Genomic DNA, 14,607 nt, shown 5'->3' with positions numbered 1-14,607 from the left:
CCAGTGTTACGCAAAAATGTAAAAAACCGGTCCATTATTCGGACTAGTTTAACCAAACTGCTTGTGAAAATTCCCATTTATGTTGCCATTGCATCAAAACAAGAATTGAAATTTCATTTGTACTAGCATTCTGGTATTTCAACAACCCTACTCACCTCCTGGCAGTACTGCAGCACGCCCTCTTTGGTTCCTTCGCAGCCCTTTGTACCTGATGGATCTGGCTCCCAGCGGCCGGTCTGAATGTTGACATGCATGTTGAGCTTTCCGCAGAACATCGCCACCTGTGGCTCAGCCACGGCAAACCCTGTGCCTGCATTCGCTGCTAGCGCCTGTGGAGAGACAGAGAGAGAGAGAAATTGGGATTAATGCTTGCAATCATTTTGATTCTATAAAAACTGCGGAGTTTTGAGGCTGACAGGCTTGAAACACTTTATTCCCTGCTTGTTTTTTCTCATAAACTTCATTATGAGCCTGACACAGACACAGCAGCGTGCTGTGAAGTCAGAACACATAAAGCTGGTTCAGCTCATGTACTGCAATGGATAACTGTACTAGATGTACTAGCTGGGGTGGAGAGAAATCAGAACTGCCAGTCAACGCTTGGCTGCTACTGCGTCTCCACTCTGCAGTGCTGAGAGAGCAGAGAGACTCAGACAGGAGACAAATTTAATGCACCTCGGGAATGTTTGGCTAAGTTGATGTTTAAACTAGAGGGGGTTTGATTGGATTTGTGCACAAGGTTTTTTTGCTCTAAAGCACAGCGAGTGACTAAGAGGCTGCACACAGAGGAAAATAACAAAGAGAAAAAACTGCAGGACGTCATGCCTCACGAACCAGGACATTCTTGTTGAGGGCAGAGCTCTGCTCATCCAGGTCTCCTGGGACTAAAATCTTCCTACAAATGGAGAATTTCTTGCACTAGGTAAACATGGCTGATGGCTGCTGATCCAATCAGCCCTGTTTGACAGACAAATGCAAACAGCATTTAACATGTAATGAAAATGTGTTCTAAAATCACTTTGGTCCAATACCCCATCTTTGTTTACCTCTACACCATCTGAACATGAGATAAAAGCCTTCAATTTTCCACTGTTGTCCTTCCTGTCATCATTTACTAAACCCCTCAGTTTCTCCTTCAACAAACAGGAAGCAGAAACACCCAGTCTGCCTGTCCTTCACTCTAAATAACTTAACACCACACTCACTCATTATGTAAAATAGACATTAAACGTCCAAAGCTTTGGTTTAATCAGCTTCCACACAATTGGTTTCAAATGACACTGTGATGCCAGCATTATTCAACTCATCAGCTCCTATTGAGACAATAAGTCACGGCCTGCTAACACTCGCCTGATGCTCGGGATGTCACAGAACAAGACGCTCTAATGAATCAGTGAGGTGGTGTAGCTCTGCAAGACAAACAATCCCAAAATGCACACCAGGGAGCCTCCAGACAGGAAGTGGAACGGAACTGATCTCCTCTTGATTGTCATAATGTCATCAGGCTGAGTAAACAGGCTGCAGCCCAAGAGAGAGATCAAGGGAATGAGCGAGGACTCAAATGTCTGAGTGTTTTCTGTGGCCTCAGCCTTGAGCAGATGAAAGCAGAGGTGTCCTCTGCAGCGGAGAGCCAGGGAGAAAACAGCTGAGGAGGGAGACTTGAGTAACACAGTGTTAGACAAAGCTCTCTGTCTAATTCTGCGCAGGCTCCCGGGCTGATAATGGGCGCAGAACAGAGATGAGTGAGGACAAAACAAGTGCTGTGTAATCAGCAGTTGGCTGTAGCGTGTGATGAGCCGCAGAGCTAGCCAGAGCTGAGTATGCACGCATACACAGACGTGAATTCAGCTCCAGCCACACAGGAATACACTGGCACCCGTGCAACTACAGCTAATATACAACTGTAAAACACAAAAACATGCAAAGAACCACACAGGTGCATGCTCATCCATGTAGGCAAGCAAATTCAACTGTCTTTGGCCTGTGTGCATTTGGTCCTAGAGGCACAACAGCCTCAGATTCAACCTCATTTCCCCTCCTTCCTCTATCTCTACGTCTTTGTCCTGCTCCACTCCTCCCTCGCTGCACCACCACGGGCTTGTTTGCTCTCCTCCCTCTCATTCCTTTGTGAGATTGGCTCGGGGTGTACGAGAGGCAGAGTGGCGGGGAGGAAATAAGGGACGCAGAAAAGCACATTAGGGAGGGAGACAAGGAAAGCAGTGACAACCTGACTACAACTAGACTGCGGCTTTTGAAAAACAAGCTTTGGGGCCGTCTCAACACCCCTTTGATTCCTCTTAAGTGTTTAAGTCCAAATGTTTGTTTGATTCTCTCGGGAAGAGGCAGAGAGGAGGGTAGGTCTGTGCTATTGCCTTAATCTGCAGTCACATGCCTTTTTAGCACTTAAGAAAAGAGCTGCTCAGGGTCAGACTGGCAGTAGAAGATGGACCATTAGGGGCAGCAGAGAGCACCTAAAGGGGGACACGTGCACACTAGGGTTGTCCCAGAAAAAAATGATACCTCGATACCTTTTTGTTACTTCATGTTTAACATGATAATGATAAAATGATAATGATATCCTTGTGGGACAAGCTACAACAACATTACAGGCCATTTCCACTGGTTCTGTTCAGTAAGGGTCCCAAGTAGCCAACCCGTACCATCGTATTTTTTGGCACCCTCCCAAAAGTGTGCCAAGCTTACCTACTCGACCCCAAACGGTGGACACATAAAAAACACTACAGTTTGCTGATTGTCACGTCCTGCGCAATAGTGGTAAATAAAAAACCACAAACAGAACCTGCTGTGTTTAATGTTCCATGGATTTTAAAAGAGGAACATTATCAGGAAAATATTTCCATTAATTATACCAGCGTATAACACCACCACATGGTGACCTCTGAGGTGCAGACCTTCGTGGAGATTGTCAGTGACAAGGAGGTTCAGAGGAAATCGGACAGAGCTGTGGGGAACGAAAAGTGTTCCATACAGAGGCCACGATACAGTACGTTTTAGGTAACAACGGACACAATATCATACATATCACGATACAGAGTTCACAATATTGTCATATGGAGGCCATGATGCAATAAGTATCAGGATACAGAGGCCAAAAAATTATAATTATTATGATATGAGGGCCATGATATATTATGTATCATGATACAGTGGCCATGATATGATCCGTGTTGTGATATAAAAGCCATGATACAGTAGGTATCAGGGTACAGACGCCACAATATCATAAATATTGCGATACAGAGGCCACTTTACAGTACACATCACGATACAGAGGCCACGATATGACACCTATTCTAATACAGAGGCTACGATATGACACCTATTCTAATACAGAGGCTACGATATGACACCTATTCTAATACAGAGGCCACAATATGATGCGTATCGCGATACAGAGACCATGATACAGTACATATCACAGTACAGAGGACAGGATATGATACATACTTTGATCTGGAGGCCACAATACAGTATGCATCAGAATACGGAGGCCAGAAAATGATACATAGTGCAATACGGAGACCATGATACAGTGTGTCTCAGGTTACAGAGGCCAGGATATGATAAATATTGCGATATATGTGGGACAGGATATGATCTGAATTGTGATACTGAGGCCACGTTACATTATATATCACAATACAGGCCACGGTACAGTATGTCTCAGAATATGGAGGCCACAATATTATACATATTGCAACAGAGGCCACTAAACATTACATATCACCATACAGAAGCCAGGATACAGCAAATATTATGATACAAAGGACAAGATATATGTATGTTGACACAGTGGCCAAGACACAGTAAATATCACGATACTGAGGCCACGAAACAGTTCATATCATGATACAAATAAATCACCATACAAAGGACATGATACATGTTATCACAGTATAGAGGCCATGATATGATACGTATTGTGATACACGTTGATTTAGGATAACATGTTAACAAAATGTCTAACATAGAATTCACTCAGGCAGCTGTTTTTATTGGACTGTTGTTCTTTTTAATGGTTTTAATGATATTATACTTTAAAACACTCAAATCCACATCCACAGAGATTTAAGAAAGTTAAAATGGTCTATTTAAAATTTCTTGGCTAATTATAAATGCAAATAAAAACTAGAAAAGCACTCAGCGAGCGCAGACCTCCACCATCAGCCCTATCTCCCAATAGTGAAGAATCCTTTAAAAACATTCCTTGATCCAGATGGTAATCCAGATCACTCCCAAAATCTAATTTGCCGATTACTCCCTCCTCGGTGGGGTGGAGACACGGTGAGGCAAAGCATTGACTTCGCTACGTGTGGACTGTCATGGCGGAAGCACCCATGGTCTCACCGGATGACTGAAAGTCATGGCAGAGGGTGAATATTCCTCTATACCTCCCAGTATTGTGAGTATTCTCGCTATGATTGGCTGTCTTTCTCTCTGTTACCCTCTGACTCGTCTCCTCGACCGGGTGCGTGTCTTTCAAACTCTATAAACTCCAAAACTTTGAATAAGTTACTCATATCCGCCATCTCCTGGTGTAAAGTGGTAACAGCGCAGACCTCTGCCATTAGCCCTATCTCCCAATAGCACAGAATCCTTAAAAAAATTTGTGGATCCAGATGGTGATCCGGATCAGTCCCAAAATCTAATCAGCTTTTCCTTATGCCATTTTTGATATTTCCTGAAAATTTCATCAAAATCCGTCCATGACCTCCTCCGATCACATAACCTCCTTGGCGGAGGTAAAAATTGACTTTTGAAATGTAAAATGTCCATCTCTGTTGTCTCTCTTGCTGCTGTTTTTATGCTTTTCATACAGTAATGTTATTGTTCCACTTTATTTTAAGCCTACTTGCATTTATAAGAACGACTTTTGCTTTACATGTGCATGAAACTGAGGCACTGCAGTGAAACAGCGTTTCTTACACTCCTTAATCAGCTGCCTGAAGCCTTCTTTATCAGTGTTGCTTTTCAGCTCAAATAAAAGATGAAGTGCTGTTTAAGCTCTCCTGATCCTGTTAAGAAGTAGAGGGAAATTTTTCTTTAACATCTGTATTGATACATGTATCAGCAAGGAGCATGTGATAGTATACTGCTGTAAAAAGTTATGAGCACAGGCCTTGTCTAATATATGACTTAAACCAACATTTATAACATTTATTGTTATCATAAATGAAGAAAGCCTTCAGGAATAGTTATGAGTCTATTTAGTACTAAAGCACTGGTAAATGTTCTAGTACTTTTCCTGTATTAGCGCTGCAGGTTGTTATATAAAAGAGAATATGATCCTTCTTCTATGTCACCTTTTTTCTGTGGTATTGAAACAGGTATCAAGTATAGGATAGTTTAACTGCTGTCATATTGGAGTTTCATATTTCAGTGACATCCTTAGTGGACACAGAAGTCTTGGTGATAAACAGCCAGAGGGAGAGATTCGTCTCTTCTGTGACACCTCTCTCATCACAACTATGACCAGCCTCTGGAAATCTGTCTGGACACCCTGCTTTCTTCCACATCACCGAAGGAAACATCAGTTTGTTCATGTGAAGAATATTTTTCCCTCCTCTTGCAACTGACAGAATTTTTACTTGGTTAGATATCATCGTCTTGGACAGTCATGACTTTAAAATTTATTTCAAGACCAGCCGAGCGCACGAGTGGAATGTCACAGGCACATTTTTTTTTTTTTTACATCATCCCAGGCCGATTTGTTCCAGCGGTCAGTAAAGGCCAGTGAAATGAAACCAAACAAAGAAAAATGAGAAGAGATAGAAGTTACATTTAGACTCAGAATGAATGAATATAAAACAGTGGTCAGAGGAAAGCCAGAGAAGATCAGAGTTTTGGTCTTTTCTGTTCGTTTCACCCTGACATAAGTGAACTCCTCTTTAAAGGTCACATTAAAATAACTTTGACAGTAATTTGCTCCTGCAGTTTGTCATGTTTCCACATGTAACAGAGGTTCAGGGCAGACCTTAGTGCCAGCAGTGACTTCATTTTAAAGTTCAAGCGTGGAGACTGCAAACCTGACCCTGTGCGAAGGATCAAATCCTTTTTGTTCTAGTTTAGGTTGAGTTATCTCCAGCACAAAAAAAGCTTTAAACTGATCACACTGATGATCCTGATGCAAAACAACACCCAGATGAACACACCTTATGACTCACCGCACACTCACGACTGATAATCCAGCTCGGTATTTAGAGGGTTTATAAGATGGGAAGGGTTGGCTGGATCACCGTATGATCTGTAATCATATCTTACTTAAAAACATGAGTCACTAACAATGTTTTGACTGGTTACAGGAAAGAGACAAGGATGCACAAAAGACTCTGAGTTATAGACATGTAGAAGCCAGCTGATATGCTGACACAGGTTTGATTTTGGAGGGGTGTACATTTTCAAGCCGTTTGTTTATGACACAGGACACTGGATTAAATAAAAAATGCTGGTTTTAAACCACAATGCTTCATTATTCATAATTTTATTGCGACTCTATGCAATAAGCAGTAACATTTACATCATGAGGGCCATTTTATTAGGCTATGACAAAGGGCAACATCATCTGAGATTTATTAATCTATGTATTTTCAATGTATTTATGAGATAATAATCTCAAAAATACAAAATAAATGTTGCAAAAAAATCAGCATACTGCACTGAGTCACATTTCATAAAAGTGCAAAATTGGACATCTGGCTTGTAGACCTCCACAGGAAAGCATTACAAATTTTGAATTTCCTGCACTTTTATTGAAATTTGTACAGTTATAACTTAGAAAAATGAACAAACGATGTGCATAGGGTAAAGGCAACACTGATGCGAGGTATTCTGAGAGGATAGAGAATGAAGTGTATTTGATACTGTCTTCAAACACTTCTTAACATCATCAACATAAAGAAGATCAACAAGGATGTTTAAAGCTACATATTGTTAGCAAAGTTAGCTGCAGAGGGACAAGTATCCATAAAACAGCTGCTTTATCTATCAACATCATCCTTACTTCTATCATTACTGGAACACATAGAATCTAAGAGCAACTCTACTTTTAACCAGTCTACTCTCTCATCTCATTATCATCCTAGCTGCTAATGCTAATAATGATGGTTTTGTTTTCTATCAATAATGGTTGTTGTTGCTTATTCTTCATATATTGCTACCATTATTATTGATGTTACAGCCATATCCTACAAAACAGACACCTCGTTTAAGGCCATGATAGCCCTGGATTTGTCTTCCATTTGTTGTTTTGTTGTTTCTCTTGCCCCTCTTTCTGCTTCTCCCCCACCCCGATTATTCCTGTGCTGCACATTCAATTTATCACAATGCCATTTGCAAGTAGTACTTGAAAAGTTTACAAAAATGCCAGCAGAAAGGCCTTCAAGTTTACAGTAGTGCCACTATTACACTTTATAGACGTGCTGTTTTATTTAAAAAAGGGAGAAAATATTGTTATCTTAAGGCAGTACCGTAAAAATCTTTTTTTTTTTTTTTTTTTTTACTTTTATACAGCTTAATTTTAATATCTGTATATCTTGAAAAATACAGTCTTCAAAACTATCATAATCCATATTTATTTGATAACCAAGGAAGTAGAGTGATGATGCAATTTATGGATTACATATAATCCCAATCACAAACAGTAATATTGTCCAGTGTACTTGCAATTGCACATTATGTCCAAATTGTGCAGCAATACACAGTATAAAACAATATTGAACTGCAATTGTACAATTTTTCTGTTCATTCATAGGATGAAATTTAGATCTTTGTTAATGATATTTAAGAAATTTTAAACCTATTTCTTGAGGATATCAAAATAAAGACTTTGTTAAATAATCTTCAAGACCCCGTGGAGAAAATGGTGAAAACTGGCAGAAAACAAAGAGGGAAAAAATTTCCTTTCTGATTTTATTCAAGACAGCAAAATTGCACAACAATTCCTCTTCCAATTCTGTCTTGGTAGGTGATATTTTTCAGGTGATTTGCATTAATCTGACAGGAAAATGTTAAAGGAAATCAGTGAAAAAGAGACAGGAACCTGGGAGAGGAGACACAGGTGGGACTTGAACCAAGACAGCCACTTGAGGACTACAGGTATGTCTTAAGTGCTAGGCCACCAGTGCCCCACAGTCATTAAAAATGTGTATTTCCCTCTAAATGAGTCATTAACATGTTTATTAGCATCGCTATGACTTCACTATATTGCACTAAAAGACTAAAAACATATGCTTTTTTCTCAATTTACTGGTTAAAAATGGTCTTTGCTCTCAAATGTAAAATCACCACAAGAAAAAAAGGCCACCACAGCTCAGAATACAAATCATGAAGCTTGTATTTGGCCCCGACTGACTCACGGTGAGCTGAAATATCATATGTTGAGAAACGGCATTGTGGAGGCTCAGAGGGACAAAAGAGGAAGAGAGGGAGGGAAAGTCAGGAAAAGGGAGAGGCAGAGAGGGCAGATATAGTAAATAGACAATGGCAGCAGGGAGCGTGTACTGATTGGCTTATATTCCAGCTTGGCATATTATTCTCCAATGAACACAGACTGCAATACAATGAAGAACGGTGTTAGGCGGCGTGAATGCAGGAGAGACGGGTCTGCCATGATGCTTGTCAAAAGCTGTGTGGGCTGAGGATCATTTAGCTCATTCTCACCCTTTACTGCAAACACGAGTCTGTCGCTGCTCCTCCAGTCTGCCTCCAGCACACAAACATGTTTTATAAGGCTGCTCCACGTTCGCAGCCAAGTTTCACATAAAACAAGCCGAGACATGACAGCGCTTGTTGGGAAATAACGCATGGAACATCTCATGCTCTCACAAACAAGCGCTCTTTTTTTATCCGTGAAACAGAGAAATAAACCTCATGGGTCTGGACGGCTAATGAGCGACACAGACACCCACAAATTAGAGGTAAATCCATCTTCATCTAAAGTGGAAAATATTAAAGCAGAAGAGGGATGTTATTTTAAGTAACAGCTCATTCACTGTCTCTGTCTAGTTTACATTACAGTGTCTATATTTCCATGACTATATTCAGTGTATTTATTCAGTTTTTCATTTTACCATCCAATCCTTGCAGTCAGGTTGTCAAAGCTTTCAAAATGATGAAATAGCTGTCGTTTTAATGATCCACAGTGGCAAAAAGCAGCAAAGCTTTTAGAAAACTACACATCTTAAGTCATATTTTTCTATGAAAACACTGCAGAAGTATTTGTGCCATTTAGACAGTGTTTGAGGGTTTCCCTGCAGTTTCTGGCAGTCAAAGCTCCTCGGCTGTTTCCCCTCTTTCTAAATCTCAGTCTTTTCTCTGTCTTTACTTCCCTTTATCCCTTTTTAACATGAACACAGCTTTGGCAGACGGCTGCTAAACACGAGTCTGGTTCTGTTTGAGGTTTCTGCCTGGTAAAGGGAAGTTTTGCCTCACCACTACAACTTTGCCCTCTTTGTAAAGAATCTTGAGGTGACTTTGGCTATGAATCAGTAATTTACAAATAAAGATTGATTGTGAGGAACTCCTGGCGTATGTTAATTCTGGCACCCCCTGTGGAGAGAGCGGTATATTATTGGTATCTTTGCTGATCTTTCTGCATACATGTGAAGAAAGTATTTTAAGTTGCCTATGGCCATGTTTACATAACAACTTAAGCTGTTAATGGCTACCGTTAGTTGCATTTTGGCTGCTCATTTACATGAAGACAAAGATTTGGTGCCTGAAAACATGTACCAGAGGGTACATTTCAAAAAGGCACAATATCCATCACAAATCTGCAGTTCCTCAGAGAGTTTATTGTACACACAGGTGCATTATGGGTCCAGTCAATAGCCATGCTTGAGTAGGTGGACTACAGGTAGGTTTTGTCTCACTCCCAGTTGAGGTTTTCTTCAAATGCACTGGCCTAGAATAGAGCTGCTCTAAGAATGGACTTAAAAAAAAAAATTTTTTTCGCCCCAAATCAGCAGTTCTACTTTTTTAGCATCTCATCATTGGGGCAGCAAACCCATCTCATCAACCATCCACACAAACATTTGTCAGTCACTGCTCTGTGAAGGGAAGAGTATATGCAAACCCACCAAACGACAAGAATTTCAGACATTGGGACCAATAAATACCAGTAAGACACTACCCCCTGATCGCAGAATTTATCTGAAAACGAAGAAGAAAAATATTTCTGTTTTCATCGGCTCAGTCTCATGTAAATGTAACTAGAATTTCATTTTTGTTGCCATGGTTTTAAGTCAGGTTTTGATATTGTTTTCTTTTTGTTAGGATGTCCAAATTTGAATTCTGGTCCCTACTTTTCAGAGTATCTACTCTCCTCTATTATAATTAGAAATATAAACCCATGGGAGTGAGGTTAAATTGTTTGCTGGGTAATTTCCTGATGGCTTTCATATCTGTCCTTTGGGTGATTAAATGCAGGTGTAAATGAATGCATTTAATGAAAATGCTACACTATGGTTCAGTAAATTGATGATAAATCATAAAGTCTCTCACTAAATCAGAATTAAGGCTTATATCTACCGTGCTGGATCATTGAGGGAAGTTTGGAACATTTTTCCCTGCTTTAGAAAAGGCAGGAAATGGTCTTTTCTCAATGCTCTAAAATGGAGGAAATGGGGGATTATATCTGTAAGGATATTGATTGTATGCAGACAACAGCAAGAGTACAAGAGAGAAGAAAGTTAGAGTAGTGGAGCAAACTTTCAGGTTGTTTTTTTTATGAGGTTTCAGAGAAACCCGCCTGGGACCAGTGCGGGTCAGTTATTACACGACCTACCGCACAGCATCTGGACAAGATCCAAAGGAGCTAATCCAATCAGGGTGTGTTTGTGTGTGTGGCCTCAGGTCAGCCACTGAGGGCAGCGTAATCAGCAGTGTGTGATCTCAGGACACACACAGAGAAAACAGTGGGAACGGAGCTATAAATACATGTGATGATGCTCCAATACAAACAGAGATCATTTCAAAGAGTCAAAACAAACTTTACCCAGGATTCTCCCTGAGCAGACGGACTAATGAACAGGTTTGAAGGCTGCGCTCTGCTGCAGTGTAATTTCTGCTAAATTGTCTGTGTCGCATTCAGAAAAACACAAACCACACTAGACTGCCTATAAACCTTAAAGGCCATGCTGCAGCGAGGTCTAATTCTGGCACAGGTATGTAGAAGCCATTCTGACTCTTACAAAAGCTCCAGCTCCAGAACATCACACTGGTCGGGACACGTGGGTTCCCAGAATGCTTAGTGTCCATGTGACTCTGCAGAGAAATGTCCAGCATCGTTAATCCACCTAATCCGTCCCTCTAGTGACTTAATACTTAAACAAGATAGGCAGTGGTGAGAACCCTGCATACACAATCACACACGAAAGTTGTTAAAAGCTCTGTCCCATTTCTAACTTTTACCCAGCCCCCCTTGGACTGAGTTACAAGAGGTAAGATTGAAATCCCCCCTGACTAAATGGGACATCCAAAACAATGCCAGCATTTTTGTGCATTTCGACCAGTGGTTCTCAAACGGTGTGGCAGGCAAAGTCTAGGTGTGCCTTGGGGATTTTTACAACCGTGCATTATAACCACAACTTTATGACAAGTACTGTAACCAGGTCTGCCCACATTTGTGATTTATTGATGATATCAGTGTGTGCTGGATCAGTAGCATTAGTGCTAGTGGACAGGCTAACAGGTCCCTCAAGTTGGAGCTGAAAAGTGTGGCAAGCTATTGTTGGGTTCGGATGTTGAAATTATTTATTTATGCTACTTTAAACCAATTTAACCACTTTTACTACCAATTTTTGTCCAATTCTTTTAACATTTTAAAATGACTTTTTGCTGCTTTTTGCAGTTTTTGCCATATCTTTTAGTCACATTTAACACATTTTTGTCCTTTTTTCCTACTTTTTGCCAATTGTGGCCTGTTTCCACCTCTTCACTTTGCAAATTGTAACCCATTTTTCATTTTTTTACTGCAATCTTCCACTTTTACCCCAATTTACTACTATTTGCCCTATTTTGCCACATTTTTAATCACTTTAAACCAATTTAGCCACTTCTTTACCATTTTGCCATTGTTTGGCCACTTTTTTGCCCAATTTCACTTGACTGATTTTTCTAAAAACTGAAAACACTTTTTCATTATGGCCAAGCTATGAAGTCAACATTACTTTCCTAATCCATGAGTTCAGTGTGCCCTTCCACATTTTTAACATTACCAATTAAAAGGTAATTCTGTTTTAAGAGGATTACAATTTCAAGAAAGCTATATCGCTAAGCTATGTGAGATTTTCAGCTTAACCCTAAGTGTGCCTTGGGCATTGAAAACCACTGGTTTAGACTAGCCAGAAATCTTAAGGCACACTTTATTCATATCCATACAAAATTGGCTCTTTAAATAATAATATAGTCTGGGGGATCATGGAGGTCAGCAAAACCATGGTTCATTGTTAAGTTTAGCTCTGATAACAAATATATTAAACCCGAATAATAAACACTCCTATCAAAGCAACAAAAATAAGTTTCATGGCACCATATAGTTTTCTTAGAAATGTAATCCTCTTAAACCACCTTTTTATTGGTAATGTAAAAAATGTGGAAGGGCACACTGTACTCAATGATTGGGAAAGTAATGTTGACTTCATAGCTAGGCAATAATGTGCACAAATATCAGGATTCCAGAAAATAAACCAAAAGAAACTGAGACAACTTTAATGAAGATGAATGTAATAATAGTGAAAAGAGACAACAAATTGGTGAAAATTGGAAAAAATGGGTTGATGTGGCAAAACTGGTCAAAAAGTGGCCAAACATGGCATAAATGGGAAAAAATTAGCTAAAAGTGATTTTTATGAAAGTGGCAAAATTGGGCAAAGTAACAAATTGGGTTAAAAGTAGAAAATTAGGGGAGGAAAAAAAAAGATAAAAGGAAAATGGGTTAAATATGATGAAGAGCAGAGGCAAAAATGGTCTAGATTGGTGAAAAAGTGGAAAAAAAGGGACAAAAAGGGGTTAAATGTGACTAAAAGAAGTGGCAAAATGGGTTTAAAGTGTTTTTATAAGGAAAAACTGGACAAAAAATAGCTAATAAAAGTGGCAAAGAAAAGAGGCAAAAAAGGGCAACAACTGCTGAAAAAGTGGGAAAAGAGGACAAAAATGGGTTGAATGTGACAAAAGGAATTGTCAAAAACAGCAAAAACCAGCAAAAATGGGTCACATGTGTCAAAAGAATTAGCAAAAAAAAAAGTAGTAAAAGTGGTTAAATTGGTTTAAAGTACTACAAATAAATATTTTCAACATCCAAACAATAATAGCTTGCAACCAATGCTACTGATGCAGCACACATGCACTGATATCACCAGTTGGGTTTTTTGGTGGCTCACCTAATTCTGTGGGCAGACCTGGTTACAGTACTTGTCATAAAATTGTGGTAATAATGCACGGTTGCATCAATCCCCAAGGCACACCTAGACTTGCCTGCCACACCGTTTGAGAACCACTAGTTAAGACAACCTGAAAAAGGTCGTCTGCAATTTTTTGACAAATAAAAACAACAAATTATCATTTATTGGGTGTCTCAGGTATCCATTTCTGCTGCTGTGGTTTCAAAGTAATTACTGACACTGTTTTACTTTACTATAATCTCATCAAAGTTTATAATTCTGGTGTTAGGACAACTTTAACACTCTACTCTCTAGACTCTCTACAGCATTATGCATCATAATCCGATCAATACTGATTTCCATTTCTTATTGCATTCAATAAAAGAGTTTATGTGTAAAAGGAACTTGGCTTCACTGCAATTACTGTCATGTGTTAATATGTTAATGGGAGCAATTACAGCGGCTTTATTAGCTCCTATTATAGCTTTTATATTACAGCACTTTTACTGTAGTGTAAGGCTGATTACTGTGTCTTCTGTTTGCTGCTTCTGTAATGACTAGATTTCCCTCTACAATCGTTTCAAAACAACAACACATACAATCTTTATGATGCCATAAAATAAAATCAAATTACCACAGTATGTATGCAGATGTTTGAGTCACTGATGAATGAAGCCCTGGCCAGGTGTTTGAGATTCCTGCCGATAGGACGTCATGTTATGTTTGGAAAAGCAACTTTCATATTTTTGTCCACTCCAGGCAGCCACAGATGCTTCCTCCCTCTCCTAAAGGTCAATAAAGGCCTTTAAACACTTTAACCATTTGTCAATATCCATACACACACTCAGACACACACAGAGCAGATGAAGCTGTCTGATACTGGTGAGATTTCTCCCAGGCCGTGTGAAGGCCGGGCCGAGCCGTCACTACACAAACAGATTACTACCGGCAGATAACAGATGAGAGGGGGGAGGATATTCAGAAACAGTGACATTTCCCTCTGACCAAACACCTCCACCACCTCCCACACCCTAAAGGGCAGACAGTAAAATCAGAATAATAAAAGAAAAAAAGTGTCATGTTCTCAGACTCTGAATCAAAAGGGCAACCCCTCACTGCGATGCAAATGAGCCCCTCTGTCTCCTTTGAAACAGCCTTTTGTATTCAGCATCCTAAGAAGCCCAAGATTACTCTGGGATTGCCACCA

At 39.9% G+C, this 14,607-nt stretch overlaps 1 protein-coding gene across 4 annotated transcripts in view; it reads right to left on the bottom strand.

Annotated features, from left to right (window-relative positions):
* The window catches only part of aplp2 (amyloid beta (A4) precursor-like protein 2), a 119,107-nt gene that overhangs the window by 58,142 nt on the left and 46,358 nt on the right, over window positions 1–14,607 (bottom strand). For all 4 annotated transcript variants that reach the window (XM_041803695.1, XM_041803713.1, XM_041803705.1 and 1 more), the window contains exon 2: window positions 156–329. In XM_041803695.1, the coding sequence (XP_041659629.1) occupies window positions 156–329 (174 nt within the window). The remainder of the gene's footprint in view (window positions 1–155; window positions 330–14,607) is intronic.

The sequence above is a fragment of the Cheilinus undulatus genome, linkage group 2 (genome assembly GCF_018320785.1).
Source record: "Cheilinus undulatus linkage group 2, ASM1832078v1, whole genome shotgun sequence".
NCBI lineage: Eukaryota > Metazoa > Chordata > Actinopteri > Labriformes > Labridae > Cheilinus > Cheilinus undulatus.
Note: the sequence above shows the minus strand (reverse complement) of the source record. Positions and strands in the feature narration are given on the sequence as shown.